This window comes from Bombyx mandarina, chromosome 01, assembly GCF_030267445.1.
Source record: "Bombyx mandarina strain Sakado chromosome 01, ASM3026744v2".
In the NCBI taxonomy this organism is placed as follows: Eukaryota; Metazoa; Arthropoda; class Insecta; order Lepidoptera; family Bombycidae; genus Bombyx; species Bombyx mandarina.
Genome location: NC_143208.1, coordinates 11,791,278 through 11,817,460, shown reverse-complemented (window position 1 = coordinate 11,817,460; position 26,183 = coordinate 11,791,278). Strand labels below are relative to the sequence as shown.

Here is a 26,183-nt window from a genome sequence, read left to right as displayed (position 1 = left end):
AAAATTAGTAAGTTTTGAGATTATACAGTTTTAATGCGAGAAGACGATGTATGTATAATACAATACGATACCACAGATGTAAATGCCTAATTCAGGACATTAACGTAGAATTCCGAATCTAGTTTCAATGACAAATTAAGCATTAGTACAATAATTTAATACCGTAAAGCCATGCTGCGGGATCTCGGCATGTAATTATCAATGGCCCCGTGGCTTATACTGATTTGACGGCCAGCTGTGACGTAGGTTATGAAATTCGAATTACCATACCGTCCTGATGCAAACCTTATTAATTCATATGGGTCTTTCAGTGTTCAGTGTGCAAAAGTTTCCTCTTCCAACAAAACTTTCAATGTGTTTCATAATAAACCGTTTAATAATTTAAATTTTACTGGTCTTTACTGGTGGTAGGACCTCTTGTGAGTGCGCGCGGGTAGGCACCACCACCCTACCTATTTCTGCCGTGAAGCAGTAATGCGTTTCGGTTTGAAGGGTGAGACAGCCGTTGTAACTATACTTGAGACCTTAGAACTTATATCTCAAGGTGGGTGGGGCATTTACGTTGTAGATGTCTATGGGCTCCAGTAACCACTTAACACCAGGTGGGCTGTAAGCTCGTCCATCTATCTAAACAATAAAAAAACCAAATAATAATATAATAATTAGAAAAAAAAACTTTAACACATACTCTGTAGATTATTAGGTAATCTTATTATCTGGAAATATTTTTAGACTAATATGTGATTAAATACGATTTTGAACGGACTACGCCGACTAGAAAAATTGAAATTCGACACAGAAACGCGGCTAGGATTCGATAATGCAATTTGTTTGAGCTTGTACGTCCGTAATGAAAACACAATAGGGGCATGCACCAATGTTTACTCGGCTCCAACCACCGACGCGGCCGACGCCTGGGGCCCGGTACGTTTTACTTGTTAGAAAAAAAAAAGAACGAGCCATTCCGTTTCATCATTAAAAGTTAGAAATTAAATTAAAAATATACCATATATTATTACGCTTTCACGAGTAAGTAAGCTTTTTAAGTCGTCGTGGCCTAAAAAATAAGACGTCCGGTGCATTCGTGTTGAGCGATGCATCGGTGTTCGAGTCCCGCAGGCGGGTACCAATTTTTCTAATGAAATACGTACTCAACAAATATTCACGATTGACTTCCACGGTGAAGGAATAACATCGTGTAATAAAAATCAAACCCGAAAAAATATAATTTGCGTAATTACTGGTGGTAGGACCTCTTGTGAGTCTGCACGGGTAGGTACCAACACCCTACTTGTTTTTGCCGTGAAGCAGTAATGTGTTTAGCTTTGAAGGCTGGGGCAGCCGTTGTAACTATACTTGAGACCTTAGAACTTATATAAGGTGGGTAGCGCATTTACGTTGTATATGTCTATGGGCTCCAGTAACCACTTAACACCACGTGGGCTGTGAGATCGTCCACACATCTAAGCAATAAAAAAATAATAGTATTTTTTCTGTTAGAGATACGAATTTAAACTTTCGATAACACATTTCGAACATTTTAATAGAAACAATACCACCCCCAATTCTGTGTTATCAAATTCGAATCAAAACTACCTTTCATCGAGCCGCGTGGGTCTTAGTGTAGAAGTGTTACTTAACACATTAGCCAAATCCATGCTACTCAATGGCATTACCGATCACCCGTTCCCGACCAATACGATCTCTAAACAGCCCCACTAATTCCATTACAACCTCCGTCCGCTTTTAGATTGATCTAAACGCGTTCCGTTCAGTTAGATTCAGATAAAATCGACCCAGCAAAATAGTAAGTGTGTGCTTACGGCTTACACATTCCGAAACCGTATTTGTGTACTGACAAATAAATATCTACAATCAACACATCATACTTTCGGTAATATATTCCGTTTTTGTAATTTTAAGAAGACAGAATCGATGTTTAAATCTATATATATAAAAATGAATTGCTGTTCGTTAGTCTCGCTAAAACTCGAGAACGGTTGGACCGATTTGGCTAATTTTGGTCTTAAATTATTTGCGAAAGTCCAGAGAAGGTTTAAAAGGTAAATAAATATGAAAATGCTCGGAATTAAATAAAAAAAAACAATTTTGTTTTTCCTTTCATGTGTCCTCCGTCGAACGGATACCTTTTTCAAGTTTATTTTATACAAAAGCTTAGGTCTTTTATGTATCGATTGAGGCACTACGAAGTCTGCCGGGTCAGCTAGTTTGAAATAAGAAAATAATTACAGCTTTGAACGGGAACGATAATTCAGTAGCAGCGCGAACGAATTAAAATGCACATCGCCGTCGTACAGCCCGCAGGTATACATATTATTATACTCGTAACTGTCATTCGGAAGGAATTCATTTCGGGCAGCTTAGCGTTAAATTTATAACACAAAACCACCCTTTGAAATGGATGTGTCACGTAATTTGATGTATTAGCACCTCAATTATTCATAGCCGCGTTAGAACCTTCCTAATTTGTATTTGGTTTGGGAATTAATTAGCTAACGTTCTCGTTTCTGTAAAATTTATAATAGGATATTAAACAATTTTCGCACCCTATTTTAGTCTGGTTTCCAACACCGGCGGAATTTCGGTACGTTCCTGAGTACATTACTGTCTTTTGGTTATTGTATGTAGGATAATTTACTTAGTCTGCCCATAAATACTGTTACAATTAAAAATAAACAAAATGTTACATTTGAATTTGGAATCTGTCATTTTTATATGATTGCTCATTGAGTTTTCTCATTTTGGCGCCAATACATTGTACAACATTTTGCGATATTAAAATGGAGTGGGGTGATAAAGAGAACCGAATCGCTGTGATTGCATTACACAAAGTAGGTATAGGGCAAATGCAATTTTTTAAAACTCTCCATACGCTTGGTATTAGTAAAATGTTTGTGTACCGGGCTATAAATAGATGCAATGAGACCTCCTCTGTTTGTGACAAAAAAAGATCTGGCCGTCCACGTAGTGTTCGTACGAAAAAGGTGGTCACAGCAGTAAGGGAAAGAATTCGAAGAAATCCTGTCAGAAAGCAAAAGATTTTATCTCGGGAGTTGAAGATAGCACCTAGAACTATGTCGCGTATTTTAAAAGATGACTAAGTGCAAGTCCTAAGTATATAAGAGACGTACTGGTCATTTCTTAACTGATAATTTAAAAGAGAATAGGGTGGTAAAATCGAAACAACTACTGAAGCGGTACGCAAAGGGAGGTCATAGAAAAATTTTGTTTACGGATTAGAAATTTTTTACAATTGAGCAAAATTTTAGCAAACCACATGACCGAATTTATGCTCAAAGCTCTAAGGAAGCTTCCCAATTAGACGACAGAGTATAAAGTAGGCACTATCCGACTTCAGTGATGGTTTGGTGGGGTATTAGCTATGAAGGGGTGACTGAGCCATAATTATGTGAAAAAGGTATCAAAACATCGGCACAAGTGTATCAAGATACCATTCTTGAGAACGTAGTGAAGCCCCTTAACAACACCATGTTCAATAATCAAGAATGGTCCTTCCAGCAATACTCGGCGTCAGGTCATAAAGCTCGGTCTACGCAGTCTTGGTTGGAAACGAACGTTTCGGACTTCATCAGAGCTGAAGACTGGCCATCGTCTAGTCCCGATCTTAATCCGCTGGATTATGATTTATGGTCAGTTTTAGAGAGTACGGCTTGCTCTAAACGCCATGATAATTTGGAGTCCGTAAAACAATCCGTACGATTGGCAGTGAAAATGTTTCCCATGGAAAGAGTGCGTGCTTCGATTGATAATTAACTGGCATCAACGTTTAAAGGACTGTATTGCAGCCAATGGAGACCATTTCGAATAAGCTTTTTATACTTAAAATTGTTTTATATTTATGTATTAAACTAACACACTGTAAAAGTAAAAAATGTTATTTGCAATAGATTTTTTTTAAATTTTTAATTGTAAAAGTATTTATGGCCAGACTAAGTATATACGACGGTGTTCTGTTTTGTACAATTCCATCGCGTAATGCTTAAAAATAAGTTTTTTATTGCTTAGATGGGTGGACGAGCTCACAGCCCCCCTGGTGTTAAGTGGTTACTGGAGCCCAAAGACATCTACAACGTAAATGCGCCAATCACCTTGAGATATAAATTCTAAGGTCTCAGTATAGTTACAACGGCTGCCACGCCCTTCACATCGAAACGCATTACTGCTTCACGGCAGAAATAGGCAGGGTGGTGGTACTTACCCGTGCGGACTCACAAGAGGTCCTACCACCAGTAATTACGCAAATTATAATTTTGCGGGTTTCATTTTTATTACACGATGTTATTCCTTCATCGTGGAAGTGAATCGTGAACATTTGATAAGTACGTATTTCATTAGAAAAATTGGTACCCGCCTGGGGGTTACGAACACTGTTGCATCGCTGGATACGATTGAACCAGACGTCATATCCTTTAGGCCACGACGGCTTCAACTAATTATTTCATAATCTGCTGCGTGCGTAAATTCAAGTAGCACTCTAGTTCAATATTGTTCAAAATAGTAGAAATATGGTGCATTTGTGGAAGGAACCATCATTAATCCGTATAAATAGTAACTAGCTCGCCCGACGTATCTAGAAACAATGTTTACTTCTAATAAAGGAGAAATTGCAATTACAATACAAACACAAGAAACTTAGAAATGTTTCCTTATATTAGTTTACTTTGGTATATCGATTCGTTCTCCAGAAATTAAACCTACCTGAATGAGAGCAAATATGCCGGAGTTGACTACTTCCTTGTAGAACAAGCATGATTTACAATAAAAATTGGATAAAATTATAGAAATTCTTGAAAACGTAATTTTATTTTATTTCTTTTTGACTTATGTAATCAATCACATTTATTATAATTCAAGAATGATAAATATTTGGGTTTTGTCAATAAATTAATGCAAATAATAGTTTGCTTGCTTATAATGTTAAGTTCCATACAGTCGAAATTGTGACAATTGAGTACGTAATAAAGACAAATTCGCCAAATACTACCTTCTACTTTTCGTTGTCTTGCTTACTTTCAAAACAAAACACTACCAACAATTCGTCTTTCATTTAATACAAATAGATATCCTCATCAGAGATTTGTTTAATTTCGAGAAAAAAAAATCCTCAAAAACATGAAAATCGTGGATACCTCCTCCAACATTCTCAACGACCTTTGTAATTGCCGCCCGCCGAAGGAACAACGCTCGGAATGAATGCCTTCATGTTTATAACAGCAACTCCGTATTATGATTCATCTAAATATACTTTTTAATTAAAAACGAACAAAAAATTGCGAAACGCAAAATTTTTATGAAACCAAAACTTGTGCCCGAGATCAAACAAAGTACATTTCTGTTGATAAATTAAAACATAACATTTTTTTTACAATGTTTTTATACAAACACAATTATTTTATTCGAGAATATAATTATATTTATCGACCGATTATTATAAATATAGTTTTTTTTGTAACTGAGTAATAAAATCATACACGAAATTCAATTTCCTTAATACTCGATTTTTCAAGCATCAAACTAATGTCTCTTAAGTATTACGTAGCTAGCTTTGGGGATCTTTTTCGATTAAGTGGTCATTTTTTTGGCAGATGACGAAGAAATATAAGTCATAGAATCGCCATTTGTACCTATTGCTTTTTTATAAATTCCATTTATCATGTAAACTAAAGCTACACCCTCGTCGTCATTTCCATATATAGTCTCCCCCATAGACACCTTAACTAATTAATTGGAAATTCCCCAAATACATAAACGTATGTTAGATTGTCACTTTAATTACGACTAGCTTCTTTCCGTGGCTTCAATCATGTTGAAAATTAATTAATTAAAAGGTAGCTAATTCTAGGTATTAATAGGTATAGCCGTTAATAGGTAGTTACGACTGTCGCATGTCGTACAAAAAAACTAAAACTACTTTTACTGTTTAATATTGGGTTTATTGATTTCAATTTAGACTGACTTGGTGGTACAGTAGCTAGCACCCGTGACTGTTGTGCCGAGGGTCGTGAGTTCGATTCCCACACCGGACAAACATTCTTGTGTTGAACAGGTTGCTCTTTGCTTGGATGTTTATTGTCTATAGATTTAAACGTATTTAAGTATTATGTCAGTCCCTCGTACACAAAACAGAAAATCTTAAATTGGAGCCGGATAACCGTGCGTGATTTCTTGTCAGCCATTCAGTTATTCATAGAAATTATTTATTATTTTCGACATCATAAATGTTTACTGTTCTACTGCCGCAAAAATAGTTTTAATTAATTATTAGGAATTTCGTCGAATTTATTTCAGAGTATTACTGTTAAACAGTTTTATGATAATAGATTATAGTATGTATCTTATGTATCTATCCATTCAGATTAAAAAAACGATCACTAAACATCGTATCGAAATGAATGAAACAAAAAAAAGGGTGCGTGTACTTATGTACGCGCGTAAGAAGTTATACTTTATTTTTATTAAATTTATTTCTTTTTTTTTAAATATTAAATAATTAATAATGAATATTTAACGTCAATAATTTAATAATATTTAGTATGAATTATATTAAATAATAATTTTGTCATTTATATTACTAAAAAATAAATGCTAATAATACTTTTTTTTACGAGTACATGCGCGAAAATTCACCTGCGGCTATATTCAGACTCGCCAAGTTACGTCGGTCGTATTCTAATGAGCGATTTAGTGGGCAACTTCATTCTGTTAATTTTGTGTCACGGTGCGCGCGCATCGTAAAATTTCACTCTCATCAGTTTTTCATAACGCGCCTAAAGTATAACTTCAATAAAAAAAAGATTTCATTCAAGTAGATCTTAATAGGTGCTCCCGCCTTCTGTTAACGTGACCGAAAAAAATCCTGATCGATTAAATAACTAAGACTTGAAATCGTAGCAAACAAACAAACTGATTTTCGCATTTATTTTATTAGCATACATGTACATTATAATGAAACAATATTTTGTGCTCTGCCAATTAATTATTGCGCCATGCATGTAGGTACATACTCGTACAAGTCGTTATCGTCGTAATACCATCAATAATTCGACCGCTTAATTAACGTATGTATTAAAACAATACCCTTTAGGCATTCCAGTTATGATGGATATCGAAGACGGAATGCCCATTACAGAAATTAATCCGTACAAACGTAATATTGCCGTGCGCTCAGACAACATTATGTACTTAATTACATTAGATGAGAGTTATTCGGCTTAGGTAAATGTTCTCGGTGAATATAGAACTAAATAAAGTAATTAGTCATACTACACTCTCACAACAGAATATCAACTAAAGTGATGTTATGAGAATTTGTATTTTCTGTTTTTAGTTTAGAATATTGTCTTGTTTGGGTACTGCCCACGTGATAAGTATTGATTATCGGACCCTTTAGACGTAAATGCTGCCTCTCACTTTGAGACGCGGTTTTCGAAGTCTCAACGGTAACTACGGTCCCACAGAGAAACCGAACCCCACGATGACTTTACAAAAATAGACAGAATACTACTGGTGCTCAAATATGGCTTTTCGCTAATAAAGGACTATAAAGCGACAAGCCATCACAGTGCGCTTGTAATACTCAAAAAACTCTGATGCCTATCACCGGAAAATCCCTCAGATATATTTAAATATACGCACACACAGCATTAGTTCCTTTCAAGGTTTAACCAAATACCATAATATGAATGAGCTTTTTTTTGAATTGATTAATAAACAACCGCTCTAGCTAAGTAATATCTGAAGTTTAAAGACGTCTCAGCGTAAATGCCTTTCTACTTTGAAACTAGAGACCGAAGTTTCAATCGGAATAAATTTCGAGTACCTACCGTTAGATAGCCTGGCAGCATTGACGTGTAAAAGTGGCACTAATAATGATTAATTGTAGAGATATAATGAACGAAACAAATTTAACAGAAAATGCTGAATATGCATTTTTATGTTGTTTACCTAACCTGTCATTAAGAAGTTACCGGAGCCCATAGACATCAGCAACATAAATGACACTTTGAAACATGATTTCTAAGTCTTAAGTAAGCTTTGTAATACAACGGCTGCCCCACCCTTCAAGCCTAAACGCATTAATTCTTCACGAGAGACATAGACAGAGTGGTGGAACCTACCCGTGCAAGCTCACAAGACGCTCTACCACCAGTAAGATATCCTACCATCAGTAGACGCCCTACCATAACGATAATAAATAGTTTGATAGCTCCTAATCACTTTGCGCCTTACTTTTAAATTAATTTACGACAAGATTGCATTCCGTGGATATAGCGATCGATAATTACCACAATTACCTAATGCGTCAATTACAACTAGGAATCAATCGCAGGTGAAACACGTTTAATTGATTTGCCTATTCAATGACAGATAATGAGATCAATGCGACCGATTGCATCGAATGCTGTGGTTAGCTGTGAGAATTAATTTTCCTCTTGAACAACCAGTGGCATTGCCATTTCACCAATTACTTAAATTGTACTATGATTTCACATAACATGAACATTCAATGGTTTTTTTTTAACTTAGACATCGATTGTTGGAAGTGTACACATTTTGTGGCATCAATGAGTTCAGACATGTCTTTTGTCTAAAACTCGCCTTAGAAGCAGTGGGCTATGGTTGCTTTTTCGGTTTATTAAAAATAAAAAGTCGTAATAACAAGGAGAATGCGCGAAGTGTACTGGTATCAAATGATGCGTTGACCATGTCGGCATTAAAATCTCGTGTATAGGAATTTATAATAAAGAATTACGTAAAATGTATTCACGAATGGCTTTGGTCGTAAAATAATCATTGAAAAACGAGTTCGCATTTTAGTGGTGGTAGGACCTCTTGTAAGTCCGCACGGGTAGGTACCACCACCCTACCTATTTCTACCGTGAAGCAGTAATGCGTTTCGGTTTGAATGGTGGGACAGCCGTTGTAACTATGCTTGAGACCTTAGAACTTATATCTCAAGTTGGTGGCGCATTTACGTCATAGATGTCTATGGGCTCCAGTAACCACTTAACACCAGGTGGGTTTTGAGCTCGTCCACCCATCTAAGCAATAAAAAAGAAAACCGAAATTTGGGGGTATAAGGTTTTATAGGTTCTAGATAATCAATGCTTTGTTTAGGAGTGACTGTGTCCAGTTGCAATTAATTAAATTCGTTAAGAAAATATGTTAACGTTTCCGACTGTTTGAAAAGTACATATTACCACGACTCTTGATCTCTAAGTAGCGGTTGTAGGCCAGGGGTTAGGCCGATTGCGTCGTTTAAGGTTTACAAGCACTTGAATACATTAGAGCTCTTCCTTTACAATAATTACCTTTGAGAGTTTACGGTTGGTTCCCGGGCAAATTTTATTCCATTAACATTTTTACGTCCGCTTTTTTTTACGTTAAAATGATAAACTACAATGATATTGTAAAACTTAGAACACTTTTATTTAGAACTAGATCACGAATAAATCTATACTAATATTGCAAAGCTGAAGAATTTGTTTGTTTGAACGCGCTAATCTCAGGAACTACTGGTCTGATTTGAAAAATTCTTTTAGTGTTAGATAGCTCATTTATTGATTTAACATCACTTTAAGACCAATACAAACGGAGCACCAATAAAGAATGTTGCAAAATCGGGCTTTTTTCCCTTTTTGAGAGCTTCCGCTGCGTGCGCTGTAGAAACGATTAAAGTTTCGCTAAAATAATGTGTGACCGAATTGTTCCCCTTTAAAAGATCTAAAAAAAAGTCCGCGACAGCATAATAATATGTCTTTATGTTAAGGTTGGCTCACTATAACGTTTTTATGCTGACCAAATTTGTTCTAAAATAAAGCATTATTGTAAACTATTCCACACGGACGAAGTCGCGGGCAAAAGCTAGTTTTTAAATAAATCCAATTAAAATATTTCAAAATAACGACTAGTTAAGGAAATATGTACTTTTAAACTTGAACAGTTTTACTGAAAGTCAGTAATGGGCCGACTTATTCAAGATCTATAAATCCGTTGCCATTTTGCACGCTCGATAAACTAAGAAACTGGGCCAAACTAGGCTTGGGAAAAATATACAAGAACTCTCTACCTACCCTCACTATACTACGTGCTTAAGAACTATTTCCGTGGAAAGTTCCCGCGTGCCGAGGAATAAATATGTAAATTGTTACATCCTTTTTTCTATCTTTTAATGCATATAGCAGATTTCCCCGGTACGACAAACTTCCAATGAAGGATTTAGCTTCCACCGAACAGGTTGGTACAAAAGAGACTCAAATCAGTGGTAAGTGTTATTGTTTAAAAAAAGTCAAAGATACATATATATATATATTTATTGCTTAGATGGGTGGACGAGCTCACAGCCCACCTGGTGTTAAGTGGCTACTGGAGCCCATAGACATCTACGACGTAAATGCGCCACCCAGCTTTATATAAAAATGTTTTCACTCAATTGAGCTATATCGTTGATTTCACAGCTCCAGATCTGCGAGACAGATGGAATCGAAGAATTGAGCGACGAAGAGTCTCCGAGCGGGGGCAGGCGCCGACTTGTCGTTGTAAAGACCCTGTGGCGCGGCTGCCATAACGATATCAAGTTAGTTTCCTTGTCAATAGTTTTCTAAACATCGACCGACACTGAATTCAGTTCACGGCAAGCTACACGCGACACGGATTCTGATGATATTAATTAAAAGCTAATATTTGTTGGTTGGATTTTTTTATTTATTGCTTTGATGGGTGGACGAGCTCACTGCCTACCTGGAGTTAAGTGGTTACTGGAGCCCATAAACATACAGCGTAAATGCGCCACCCACCTTGAGATATAAGTTGTAAAGTCTCAAGTATAGTTACAATGGCTGCCTCGCCCTTCAAACCGAATCGCATTACTACCTCAGGGCAGAAATAGGCCGGGTGGTGGTACCTACCCGCGTGGACTCACAAGAGGTCCTACTACCAATAATTACGCAAATTATAATTTTGCGGGATTGATTTTCATTACACGATGGTATTCCTTCACCGTGGAAGTAAATCGTGAACTTTTGTTGAGTACGTACTACATAACCGCGCGGGTAGCGCGGACTCATAATAGGTTCTACCGATGGTAAAAAATATAATTGAATGTGATCATAAGGCGTTTCGTAATTAACAGAGCGGCGTTTGCCCGCGAAGCTACGTGGGGCGCAGGTCTGAAACACCCTCAACTCGCCAGGGTTTTAGGCCTGAGTCTTTTAGAGCCCCCGTGCGCGGCACTCGACCGCGGCGATGCCGTTCCACTGCCTACGATATTGAGACTGGACAGGAAATTGAGGTAAATATTTAGTTTACACAAACGTACCTACCTCACTATACGTACATTTGTAATCTATACTAATATATAAATCAATACAGTGGTTTTTACGGATGTTCCGTTATAACTACTGAACCATGCATCCGAGTGACTTGAAACTTGGTACTCATGTAGAAAATACATGTACTTAATGGATAGGCTAATATTTATATGAGTGTTGAACTCCCTAATAATAATGACAATAAATATTAATGTTAATTTTAAATGCCCAGAGAAGCAGGTGAGTACGGCTAGTTTAATTATAAAGTCGTATTAAACAGTCTTCAGTGGGCTTTGGATTTTTATTAGTCTTAATGGAATATAAAATCCCACGGATATTGATTTTTTTAATGTAAATTTATATTAGCTGGAGAGTAGATAATTTATAATGTCTTTCACAATATAAATCTTGCTCGTCTATTTGTCTATAAGCCATTACGGTCGGCACAGTATTTAGTCTCAGTTTACGATCGGTTGCCAGCTGTAGTCGACCTTCCTAGTGAATGTCGTGAGGAAATATTCGATCTGATCGAAATTACTAGAAGGATTAGGAAGGTTAGAAAATTAATTAATTGCTACTAATACGGATGACTGGAATTCAGTTGTTACAACAAGTAACTGGGCTCGCCCATACCTTTAGAAAACATACTTTTGCTACATCACTTTTTTTTCCTGCCTTGAGAGGCTATTTCAGCTTCACCCTAACGTGTAGGTGAGCTCACGAGGCTCAAACCGGAGTGTTGCTAACACTGGCCCTAGCAAGAGCAGTGCTTCGCAGAATCAACCACCGGATCGGAAACGCGACCCACTGAGAAGATCCGGCGAGAAACTCAATGGGCTATGTCTATGGGTTAATTCGCTCGTCGAGCCCTTCATCGCAAGCGACGGGTTCGACGAGAACGGTAACCGGTGCTTGTGGTACCTAAAAGCACCGTTAATGAATCGGGAGGATCCGTAACGACGTGTTTTGGGCGCTATATAACATCAGCCCTATTATGAATCAGCATTTAGGAGTCACAACATTAAAAAAATGTTACGCTTTCAGTTATTCGAGTTTGATTCACATATGCTGTCAGATAGCAGCAGGCATGAAGTATCTGGAATCATTCGAATTAGTACACCGGGATCTCGCGGCTCGGTAATTATACTTCGTGTGTTACGTATTTAAACAGTGTAGTCATATTCTAATTTTCCAGACGCTTTTATTGATTAGACTTACTTATAATAGATATACATGTGTATGTATACATGCATATATCTATGTGTGTAGAGTTGCAACGTAATTTTCAGCAACATCGAGTCGTACGATCAACTTGTAAATTTGCACACGTATCAAGGACATTTGGCACAATAATTCTATTCAGTTTGACGTAATAACCTGGTCGGGATCACTGGGATAAATATTAAATTATCAGAGTGTGTTTTTTTTCCTGTAATCTGACAGAGGACCACACATCGTGTTTTATTAGCTTGCTGCACTTGCCTTGAGCAATGAAGTTAAAATCTCAATTGTATCATATCATGCCAGTCCCCACCTTTTGAATTGAAACGGACAACGGACGATGATCTTGGATTTCCGAACAAAAGTAGCCAGGTAGTGGCATCTTTCTGCACCTACCCACAATGTCCGACCGTCTCACCAATAACTACGCAAATATAGATTCTTTTTTATTACACAATGCTTTATGCCTTCACAATGGAAGTCTTTGGTGACCGCCATCTAGATTTCGATATATGATTGGATATATGTATGTAGATACGGATCGATCAATTAATACTGCTTTTTGGTCAGGAGGAAATCGCCGGACTTCCGCCCTCCCTGGGGATGGAGGGTGGGGCATGTCGGAGTCGAACTGACTAAAACCTCCTGTCGCTCAACAACCCACGTCCGAACCTCGCATGAGACAGAACCCATGAAAAGGCAAAGGGGGAAAAGTGAAGCGTTTAGTGCAGAGCACATCTCTCCCATCACCCTCCCCCTAATTAATACTGCTTAGGAGCGACGCTTAAAAATGAACTCTTTAAAATGAATATTCAACGGTTTTACAGGAACGTAACAGTGAGTGAGGAGCTCAACGTTAAAGTTTCCGACTACGCCATGTTCTGTGAAGAGTTCGTTGGCGACTACCACGTAATGGCGGATGGTACCCGCATACCGCTGCGCTGGATGGCCTGGGAATGTCTGTTGATGGTGAATTTCAATTTACATTCGCAATTTTTAACGACTATTTTTTAGTGACGCGATTTCAACGGTCGATATTCCTTTTTTTTAGGGTATGTGCTCTCCAGCCAGCGATGTATGGTCATTCGGAGTTACTGTTTGGGAGGTCCTCACCTACTGTACCGTTAGACCCTTCGAGGAAATGAATGATGACCAGGTAACCATACTTATGTTTTTTATTGCTTAGATGGGTGAACGAGCTCACAGCCCACCTGGTGTTAAGTGGTTACTGGAGCCCATGGACATCCACAACATAAATGCGAAACCCAACTTGAGATATAAGCTCTACGGTCTCCGGTATAGTTACAGTTAAGTGATTAGTACGTAATTTAGGAGGACTCGAAGACAATTTTGAACGACCTATTTATTTATTTAATATGCGTCAGATTTTGCATCCATATTACACTCATTAACATTTCATTTATACTAGAATTAAATAAAAATAATAATTACAATCTCGGACTAAAACAAAGGCAATAATAATAATAATAAAAACAAAAAAAAAAAAACAATAATAATAATAAAACAAAAACTCAAATTTAACATCAAAACTAACTTAACCTAAAGGCTGGTTTAGATCCAGAGTGCTCAACATGCACACGTGTCCAGCGTTGCATTATTGGGCAGTCCAGATCCATCCGCGAGGCGAACAGCCTAGGTACCTGTTACTGATATGTATGTTTTTTTTTTTATTGCCTTTGTAGGCAGACCAGCATACGGCCCACCTGATGGTGAGTGGTTACCGTCGCCCATGGACTTCAGCAATGCCAGGGGCAGAGCCAAGCCGCTGCCTACCGCTTAAAACTCTCCACAAGCCTCGTTTGAAGAAGGACATGTCATAGCGCTCGGGAAATACCGTGGAGGGGAGCTCATTCCATAGCCGGATGGTACGTGGCAAAAAAGATATCTGGAAACGCATTGTGGATGACCGCAGTGGCTCCAGGTAGTATGGATGAACTCTACTCCGGTGGCGGGCGGTGCGATGGTAAAAACGAGACGTTGGTATGTGCTTCGGATTTATAGTCACCCGCGTTTCCTCGCAGGTTGTCGGCAATGCTAGCGAGTGGCGCTGCGGAGGACGCAATGCCCGGGTACCGGCTGCCCCCCCACCGCGCTGCCGTCGTGAGCTTTACGACCTCATGCATGAGTGCTGGCGCCGTGAACCGATACAGCGACCCCGCTTCCACGACCTGCACCGCTTCCTCGAACGCATGACCCACGGATACAAGCCCCCGGCTAACCGTTAAACACGGACCGAAAAATGTTTATAACCGGATTCTACAATGCTGTACCGTATGAGCTTCTTTTAAATTTAATAGGCTATTATGTAATCTCTAGGAGCATATCGTTAGGTAGACGCCCGAGGTGTGTAAAAATGAGCTCGGATTCGAACAGACTGGATAGTGATATGGAATAATGAAAACGGGCAGTATTAAAACAGTATTAGGATTTTAGGAATGTTTTGAATTAGGCACGCGCTGTACGCATACGTGCATTTCAATTATTAATAGATATTTTAAACGTGTCTTAGGGTGTAAGTTTATGATAATCGATGAAGCAGCTAAGGAGAACAAAATAGGTTTCTGACTGACAAATAAAAAGTAGATAGGAATGCATGAAAACAATGCTTTTAGTCTAGTCTTTTAAAAAATTATATAATTAAGCGGTCCGGAAGCCTATTTGTCGCCAATGGGTCAACGCCCCATATCTGGCATTTATTAAGCGTATTTAGGTATATTCATAATCTAGTCATTAATTGGTGTCAATAGATGCACCGGCGTCGTCTTCTTTCATTCTATCTATCCTAGGCGCCCCTTGGCTAGTGCTAACACCACCTATCTACCGCCGTTTTGGCCTAACCCTTAGTTAGAAACAATATTTGAATACGCGTTAGAAATTTCACAAAACACCTGACCGCTATACTTAGATCTTCCACGTATTTAAATAATGTATCATCGTTCGGGAACAAGACAGTCTTCGAATAATTCTATTAACATTTTAAGGGCATATATTATTATATAGTATTAATATATTTGTAATCTCATAAAAATATTCTAGTAGTTAATTATAAGTGAACTATAAAATACGCGTAGTTAGTTTTCTATTTCGAACCTTGAATTGTTCCCGAGCGATTAGTATATCCAAAGTCTAACTCCTATTTTTTAAACCTGTTTTAAATGTTAAGGGTGTATACTTTTGAGGCGTATGTCTCTAGGCCATTATTTGGCCCCCTTTGCTTCTTGTTTTCTTCCACAAAGTCTCGTGATAGGTCATCGCACCTGTGACAATTCGGTCGCAAATCGAATTTTTATAAGAGAGAGAGAGATATATATATATCTATAACTAACGTAATGAGTTTATTTGGATAACGCAAAAAGCTGCTGTTAAAGTGAGAACCGAATGTGTTCGGATTTGCAATGACCTTAGATCGATTCTAGTCGAATTACTCCCTCTGATTTCCTATAACTAAACCTATCGCTATCGTTAGTTTAATAATATGCATTTTCAGTATAATAATTATAACGGTACATCACTATAACAATAAGTATGTGTTTACGATATAGGCACCCTACTAGGCTACCTACTACTGCTACTAACCCTAATAGGCATACCTATTCGTAGAGATAACCTGAAATGAGGGAACAGCATCTCGATTCATTTAACTAGTGAATAGCTATTATTTGTAGGTTCTCTATTATAGGCCTAATGCCGCACTTATTTCGGCTTATAATGGGATATAAATTACCCATATCTGTCGCATTTTTCCATGTATTTTATATATAATATGACCAGTGAATAGAGGTGCTGTTTTCATTCCCGTTAACTGATAATTAATAATGTTTAAAACTATTGCATGAATTCGTCTTCTATAGATTTCGATATAAGATTAGAGGTGGCTATAGGATTAGGCGTAATGCTATTATTTTAAGGGATCATTCGGCAGTCGAGTTCCGCAGAGTATTTATATTGAATACCAGATATATTAATCGGTTGAGTTTCTGTTATTAGATAATGTTCACGTTTCTAGGATATAACTAGTTAGTAAGAGCATCTCAACAGGTTGTGAAAAATGTATCATGAATAAAATTATACGGATTACCTTTTGAGCTGTTCTTCTGTATGATGACCGGCATCGCTAACCTGTCAATAATTAGCATCAGATCTTGAAGTTAGTGCTTCGGTAAGGAGGATCACACGACACGATGTTGTCGTTATTCATGCTTCCTAGATGTCAGCATAAGGTATACTGTACCGCAGGTTCTAAAATAGCTAAACTTGTAATTTTTAATGTCCTTATTAACGTAACGACAATTTGTATAAAAAAGTTGAGTCATAAAATTATGCAAACGTCTCGATCACAATTGATGTGTGGTAAAAAATCTTCGTAATACGCATTTTTGCTAAAGTTCTTCTTAATCGTTTTCTGAAATTTTTGAATATATTATGATATTAAAAAAATTGTGAGATTTTGTTGAAAAGGTGCATTCACATCCACTGAATTATAGCGCGTTTGCGAAACGATATTATGTAACTAAAGCACCTGTGCATTTGATGATTTACATAACCGTAACCACACCGTTGTGGTGTCGTGTGATCGTTCCTGAAATAACGTTCTTAAGGCTTCGTCAAACAGAACGCGTAATTAGCGCGCGTCAGAGCGCTAAACTGACGACGCGCTATGATGCGCGCTAATTACGCGTTCTGTTTGACGAAGCCTTTAGTGTTGACAAAAAGCGACGTCGATTGCCATACAAACAACAGCGTTGATGTTGTCTGCATGTTAGAACATAGCTTGTCGTTGTCGCCCCCTTTCCTATTAAACTTCTCGAAATTCGTCCCAAACTAAAATAACAAAAATCAAAAAAATATCCTAACAAAACTATTTAAACTATAAACCTAGTTACTCGCCTAGAATAGTTATAACAAATTGTAACCAATGTTAGAAACGTAAGCCTTATAATCAATCGGTTTATTGTAGGGGTAATTGTGATTAAATCTGTTCCCAATATAAATTCGTAGGCTACATGGAGATTTAATCTGAAATTAATTAGGTTCATATGATAAGAATTGCAGGTTTTGGAATATCACAATCGTAATCTGAATCATCGCGACAGCTACATTATAAATGTTAACGATCACATACCTTTCATTGTAATTCGGTGAGGCGCGCCAGTAAATTAGACTGTAATAAACATTTTTAGAGACATGCGAAACATCCGTGGTTAAGGAGGAGGTACTTGAAACGTGTGGTCATTAACTTTGATTACGTGAGTAATGTTGTGTCTATAGAGCTAGCGACACCCAGCTGACCGTCAAGCTGGAAACGAAAACAATCCGATGATATCACATAATATTTTAATGTTACAATACAATGCTCTGCGGACTCCGGCTGAACCATTAAAAATCATTTTCACTCATGCCCATTCAAATAGGTTAAGGCTCAGATTCTGCATCTCTTACAATTGTTTTATTTTTATTTTACGTTCTTTCTTTTAATAAGATCTCCTTGTAACTAACTGCGAGCGACAGATTATCTCGCGATTCACTTGATAGGAAGAGGTTACCGAAACACATGGGTACTACACTGTGATGCCGGCTGGACACTTCAAGCCCTTTTTTTTTCTACCTGTGCCGATAGCCTTCAGAGGCTATATCAGCTTCACCCTAACGTGTAGGCGAGCTCACGGGGCTCAAACCGGAGTGGAGCTAACACTGGCCCTAGCAAGAGCACTGCTTCGCAGAATCTACCACCGGATCGGAAACGCGACCCACTGAGAAGATCCGGCGAGAAACTCAGTGGGTTGTGTCTGTGGGAGTTCAAGACCCAATATGGCACTGCACGATCGCGGTAGACAGGATAATGATAAACATCCTTGCAAGCTTGGTAGCATGCCACTGAGTGCTGAGGAACCAGTTATTTATGAATTAAAAAAGAAATCAGTTGAGGATTTTGATACTGCGGTCAGATCACAGAGAAGCAGTAATTGGTCGAATACCTGTATTCTCCTGAGAATATCTGGAGAGTTGAGTTCCCTAACATGCTAGGTAAGCCGGTGAAAAGAGATTCATTCGTGCAGTGCGTACACGCAAATAGTTTCTTAAAATAAAAATAAACTGACAAGAATGTTCTGGGTGAAATTATTTTAAGTCTGAAAAATACTAAATTATATTAAAATTGAATTACTAACAAATAATAAATAGAATACGCATTAACGCACTTGAAGGCCACGGTGTCACAGGTCACCTAATGTTAAGTGGTCATCGGAACCCATAGTCATTGGTGTCGATACCATGAGTAAAACGAACTCAAACAATGAGTCAACATGGAAAAACTTTTTGTGTAAGTGAAATTGTATGGGGTGATTGCGTGAGTGCGCGGCTGGTTCTGTAGCGAGTGCTGATTCACAGTTCTTTAACTGTTATGTGTATGGATGTTTGTATGTGTGAGTGTTTGTACGGATTCAGAATGCTTGGGTGTGATTAGGGGGTGGGGGGGCGGTGTTTATGAATGGGAGATAATGTTAGGATGTGTGTATGTGATTGGGTTTGTCTGAATATCGGTACAAAAATTAACAAGCGGTTCACCTAACTCTTCAACTTCAATTTGAGATAACGAACGGAACAAAATAACAACCTTCGCTTGAAGTCTGAGTTCTATAGTTAATTTACGGGAAAATGTGTACAGCGATACAACCCAGTTTGACTTGAACAGTATGTGCGAGAGTGAGAAAGAGAGATTCGACAGTTTTACTGAGTCTGTTTGAGGGAAACGAGAGAAGATACTTATATTACCATCAATCACTCAATGTTTCACGAATGTGGGTTGGTACTATAAGTAGCATAGCAACAACAAATAGGGGTCACGATCTAATCATTTATAGAAAATCGGAATTCAATATTAATATTCAGAGAACATACAGGTAATTCTTTATTTTTAGGGATTTATTTTATATTGTTTTTTTTTTTTTGGTATGTGTATTTTCTTCTACATGCTCTGTCACTGTCTATTCTTTTTCTTCTTTTATGTATGTATCTTATGATTTCTTTATTTTTCAAACACTCTGTCCGTTTGTGATAGAAACAGAATCTGTGCGTTTTAATTGTAAGCGCAATGTGCCACGTCACAGCGTATAGGTTAATTTATTGGTTCGATTATGAAACTTTTTATTTCACTTTTCGGGTTACGTGCTATTCTCATAGAAAGCAATACAAAAATTAGTTGTGAATAAAAAAATTAGATTTGGTGTTTAAACACAACAACTTATACAGCAATGTAAGACTTTATCTTTTGCAGTCTTAGTATAGTGATGGCAAGTTTTACCTTTGTAAGTAACCAACCTAGATCGTAATCCTTTTATTTCAGCCCTTGCTGTAATTATTGCCTAGAGTCGGGGCTGCCATATTCACTTCAAAATTCCGGCCCAGAAATTTGTATCTATTTTTATTTTTATTTCATAACCTTATTGGGACCTTATTGGTAATTTTAGCAAACGCCATATATGAATATTAAGAGGTATGTGATTCATTTAGATGATCTTGTCAGTTGGCCACCTAAATATTCTCTGACAAAATGATGTACCTACAGAAAAAGGGTTTTGTAACGTGAAATATACGCTCGGCCTACAAACCGTAAAAATAGAATTAAAGCAGTTTTCACTTTAAAAATGATACCATCTTAAAATGCCATCTTAGAAACAACAAGTGATTTTCCATTTAAAGTCAGTGTATCTCTCTGGTCAAATTTCAATACCAATTTTTCTAAGGAAATACATACATAATAACAATGAACGACTTCCACGATGGAGGAATAACATTGTATGACAAAAATTAATTTTTCGTTTATATAATTTTGTGTAATTTGTATAGCGTATGGTAAAGGCTGCCCATATTTGCCCAATTTTGAAAGGATGCGACCGTCGTAATACTTCGACCAGCCAATAGAGACATCGATCCCATGTAACAAAGTGGGTACCAGCGATCACGTAGCCTCTGTTAACGACTAAACATCACGTGAGCCTTGATAGGGGCTCAATCAATCATGTGTGTATACAATAAAAATAAAAACCTTATTCTAATTATTCACTTTAATAAGCCAGCGAAATCAGTGTCCATAGTTTTCAGTGAATATCTTTGACTTGTTATTTTTCTAGACAGATAAATGATCATATACCTCTGCATGTTTATTGGATTTCGATATTTTAGTAAATTTTAGTTTTTATATGGCAGCCCCATATATTTTTGAGATACGTTTAATGAAACTTTAGTGTAAGTTTAGTTATTACGTATATTAAATTAAGCCAGCTCGTTACCAAGTAGTTCGAATACATTGAAAAAGAACAGAAACAAATATCAGTTATAATCAAAAAAAATAATTAACAAAACTGCATTCCGTTTTAAAAGAAAACACAACTGAACGAAACATTTGCAAACTATACTTATTTATTCTGAAACGGCTGCTAGATAGTAAGTTAAATATAAACAAAGATTTTAGAACTTAATATTCTGTAGTCGTGTCGTCGTAGAAATTAGATATAGCGGATAGACTTTACGTTTATTTGGATTGAACCATTTAGAAGGATAATTTTCAAGGGCTCGTTTAGAAGCAAATATTTTAGACTGCATTAAATAAAGTAACCCCAATCGGACTTGTAAATATGAAGGATAGCAGTTGATAGTCCTGCACCTCGAAATTTTTATATTACTGTGTATTTTGTTGTGTTTGCTTTGTAAATACGCGTTAAGAAGAGAATTATATTTTTATGATAATTAGAAAACGATCCAAAGAGATTTCGTTGTAAGCATTGTAATATTGTTTATTTAGATATAGGGATATTAGGTAATTAAACGTAGCGCAGATTCGAAATTATAGTTTTTAATTAAATAATTAATTCATGTTTCAGCCTTTCCTCTGACAGGAATGCTGCTTCGCGGTTCTATTATTTTAAATATCATATTCCCAGTATATTCCGATGTAATATGTAAATTAACCAGTAAAACAGGATTAGACATTATATATTATACATCCCATCTGTTTATAGTATATATGATGGTACTATATCAGAAACCTTTCCTGAAACATCATCAATAACTAGAGCATCAATTTAGTACGATAAACGAAAAACTCTCAGAACACGGAGAAACAATAAACAAAAACCCGTTTTATGCTAGCAGTTTTGTAAATATTTTAAAATTACGCTTTTATGATTTTTAAAGTAAGTAATAAGTATTGTTAGTAATTTAGTAATAATCTCGATGGTACACTGTTTGCTTACTCACTTTACGTTTGAAATAAATAAATTGTTTAAATCGTCAATATGAAAAATCACTAGAAATTGCATATAACAGAGAAAAAAACACAGATTATCAAAAAAAAACAAAAACACACAGTTTAACTAAGGATGCGAAGTTTTTTTTTAGGAATTCATAACAATATTATTTTATCTGTGCATAACGAACGAATCTAAGTGAGCAAACAATGTTATACCTTCGACACTGCCCTAGACATACTAAAGTCAATCACTACTCTTAAGAATTAGTATTTATGAACTATAACTAGCCCATAGCTAAGTTAAATTATTTAAAATTAAAACTTAATAAAGTTTTAATTTATTTATTAATATTTAATAATAATTACAAGTAAATTTAATTTCTGACATTAACTATATAATCATGGTATTGTCAAATGCGTAGTTTTACGAGTAAGTATTTGAACTATTGTATGTACTAGTGGATAATGCAAAGCATATTTGTTCGTTTAAGAAAAATATATCGCACGTAGATTAATCAAAGTATTTAATCGTAGTTTTAGATTGTCATCTTGGTTAGATACTTATTAGGGTAGCGAATCGGTCGTATAAGGCCGCTGTATGTTGATAATTAGTTCGTTATTCAAGAAAACAAGAACGGATCTGTTGCACCACGTTTTTGTTTACAAACATTGATCCTAATCTGCCATAGGACGTCCTAAATATCGAATTTTAAATACAATTTCTATGATTTCATATTCTTTTGACGTTAAGTTTTATTTTTATTTGTTATTCTAATTTAAAAAAAATGTTGTTTTAAAGGTCATTAAAAAACTGACTAAATTCATTGAAATAATGCTGAACAATGATAAATACATAATTAAATTCGTAACACTAAAATTAGAATTGAAAATCTCAAATTTGTAGAAACGAATATTTTGCAGAAAAATGACCGGATTCGTATTTTTAGGTTTAAATTTACGCTTTATTTCCATTCGGTCATTTGTTACGCCATCCTGCCAAGAGGAGTATCTAACCAAGTTCATATACCATTTTCATTCACATAGATTAGACGCGTATTCTTATTGCTGCCTCTAATCCTAATATTACATATAACCATATTATAATATAGAAAGAAAACAGGTAAGCTAAGGAATTCTTAGGTAAGACGGTCCTGCATGAATATTTCATTTTATAGAGTTAAAGGTACTTTAATTGGTTGGTTAATCATTCTATTTATAATATTATTATGTATTTTTCAAACTGTGGGTTCAGACAACGAATGCTTAATTTAACGTAATGATCATACGCCGTATGTATGTAGTCAGTTAACAGTGTAGGTCGCGTCCCCGAGTATAGAGAAACTCGGCGAAGACCGGCTTAGTCTTACTGAAGCCAAACATAACGGCAAGTTGATGTACTAAATGTTCGGTGTTACTTTAAACATTAAAATATATTGTGTTAGTCGTAATCGATGTTCAATGGACTTGTGTATAACACTCATTTGTCGAGAAATCATTGTCGTTAACCATAAACGTAATTTGAATGTTTCATTACATTATGCATGCTTAATAAATTAATTAATATATTATTGTGTGTTGCCGTCATATAAATGTACGTGTTTGTAATTATTATTATTATTATTATCTTCTATTGTACCTACTCTTTTGTCGTGTGTGACTTATATTTCTCGTGTCACTGGATTCATTAAAAATTAATTGTAATACGAAATAGTAATTTGAGCGCCATAACATCTTGAATTAAAATCGATTTCAATTTTCTAGTCTTAATTTAATAGTGTTGTCATATCGTAAAATTAAAATATTTTAAAATTCTTATAAAGAAAATGTTTTTTCCGAACTTTTACAATATTGTATGTACTTTGTTACAAATTTTATTTTTTACTAACTTAATTCTGTGTAATCTACTGCAATTCGTAAACATTGGTATGTGCTTAAATCAAAAGGGGTCTTTTAAAAATAACAAATCACAATCAACATCTTAGTTATCGATGTAATTAAAAAAACAGTAAACTTCACAAACATTTCAGCTGCGTAAAACTTTTAAGGTACATATCTGAATCGCAGAAATTATGAATTTTGATAATTAAAGAGAACAGACCCCTTTTAGGAAGCGTTGGGACCAATATCATAGGACACGCAATCGTGTCCACACATTGGCTGCAAGGGTAAAACGTAGGTCATCCACAAAATTAAATAAAACAAAACATGGACGCAGTCAATGGGAGAATTGTTGAAACGACTATTTAAAAGTGGAAGATCAGCCTCACATTAGGAAGGTTCATATTTGATTGACGATATTCGGAATGTCGTAGTATTGGTTAAATGTCCAGATTGTCGACAAATGGTGGTGAACCAAAGATGTCATAGCGTCTATGCTGTTAACATAATATAAAATTAATTTTGGCCCTCATTGCGAAACAAAAAATAAAGTTTTCCGTATGTAACGATGGTTGATTTTATAATAAATTTGTAAAGATATGTTTCGATCGAAATAAAAATGACAGTAATAAAATGCCAAAATTAAAGCAGTTTCCATCATACATTATCTTCCGTAATGTGTTCTGGTCTCCATTGCGACTTAACCTTTTTATTTCTGATCTGTATAAAATCAATGTGGTATTTCATATCTTAATAATATAAACTCGTGTACTTTGTCTTGATGTAATCATGTAATTAATGTTTCCCCTTACATATCGGATAAATTGTTTTCTGAAAATCTCGGTAATTAAATATTTGACGTGCTATCAATAATTGAATTGAGCATTTTAGAATCTAAAAAGATTTTCTGTGAAGTCAAAATTATGAATAATGAGAGTATAAGCCTCCATTTCTGCCATCTCATAGACAACTATCTTACTGCAATAAGAACTAACGCTGTAGTTAGGAATAAGTGAGCTGCATTTGCGTCCGATACACGACGTCCAAATTTGACATAGGAGCCATAATATTATACTAACAAAATTACCTTAAAAGATAGCACGTCAAAACTAAATCTTCCAACACTGATATCACTCTATAAATGAAATAAATTCTGTAGGTACATATTATATTAATCAAAGACTTTTAAGGCAGAAAGCCTTCTTTTTATGTAATTTTGAATGTTAAATAAATGTTGATAAACATATCAAAGCATTGGTGTTTCATTTATATTCGAGTAAAATTTTCATCGAATCCACAATGAGTGTAAGAATCTCCTTTCTGAAACAAACGCAACAGCTCCCGTGGTTGCTATCTTGATAGCATTTCATAATTATGATGAAAATATTTATTTTGAACCTGCTTTATTGGATAATGCAATATTATTAAAATAAACTGGGGATTTACAAAATATGGTATTTTGAAACGTCTAGTAGGCTATATTTATGTCTACCCATTTATGCTTGGATAAGTTGGATAAGTAATTAGATGAATAGCGTTTCCATTAATGGAAAAATAGTATTGTCTATATTATAACGAATTATTAACATTTCAGTCTTGCCGCTCCCTTCAGTCCCTTTCACTCATTATTTTCATAACAGATGCCATTTTAATTTAGTACCATAACAAAACATAATACATTTAGATTCACATAATATACTTTGTCCCATATGCTGAGATGACACATTAAGGCTATGATTCTAAAACCTGATCAAAAGGGCAGTTAATTTTCCAAGAGATGAAAAAGCTTCAATTAGTTCTGTAATAAGACAACAGATGACACTAGCAATTAGTTAAAATAAACGATAATAGATGGAATTGATATTTAGTTTCATTTAAAAAAAAACAGATGTCGCTAGCATTTAGTTTCATGTTTTGAAGAAGAGATGGCACTACTAGTACTATAAAAACAAAATAATTCTTCAACATACAACGAACGCTATGCGTTATTCATTCCATCAACCCGAATTCAAACTCTTTAATGTGTATTAAAAGAAATGTCCCTGAAAGCTTGCGATCCAGGTATGAGAATATTTTATTCTTGAATTGGTAGTTACTGTCGTACTCATATGATTACAACAAATTTCTCATTGGCGCTAAACATGTATTCAACTGTTCAGAAGAGCAACAGCAACTGTCTGTTCCCAGTTCCGTTCTTAGTAAATATATTAAGCAAGACTTCTTAAAATCATATTAGGCGTTGACTATAACGTGAATTCCACCGCACAACCTCAAACTTATTTTCGATTTCACGTTCCAAATCGAGACGGACAACTGCTTCACTACGGAGATTGACCCGTTGGTGACATTTACTGACAAAACAACTGAACCAATTGCAAAATAAAATGTAGATAAAGTACCGCTACAGATTGGACAACCTTCTGACTCGCCAGAAACATTTCAATCCAGTCACACTAAATTAAGAA

The 26,183-nt window shown here is 36.0% G+C and overlaps 1 protein-coding gene across 1 annotated transcript in view; it reads left to right on the top strand.

Annotated features, from left to right (window-relative positions):
• Positions 1-24,970, top strand: part of LOC114246907 (discoidin domain-containing receptor 2) — a 187,570-nt gene extending 162,600 nt beyond the window's left edge. The window contains exons 13-18 of the mRNA XM_089730385.1: positions 10,500-10,618; positions 11,174-11,332; positions 12,396-12,488; positions 13,400-13,541; positions 13,624-13,728; positions 14,615-24,970. Coding sequence (XP_089586511.1) covers positions 10,500-10,618; positions 11,174-11,332; positions 12,396-12,488; positions 13,400-13,541; positions 13,624-13,728; positions 14,615-14,818 — 822 coding nt within the window. The 3' untranslated portion in view covers positions 14,819-24,970. The remainder of the gene's footprint in view (positions 1-10,499; positions 10,619-11,173; positions 11,333-12,395; positions 12,489-13,399; positions 13,542-13,623; positions 13,729-14,614) is intronic.
• The last annotated feature ends 1,213 nt before the right edge of the window (positions 24,971-26,183 follow it).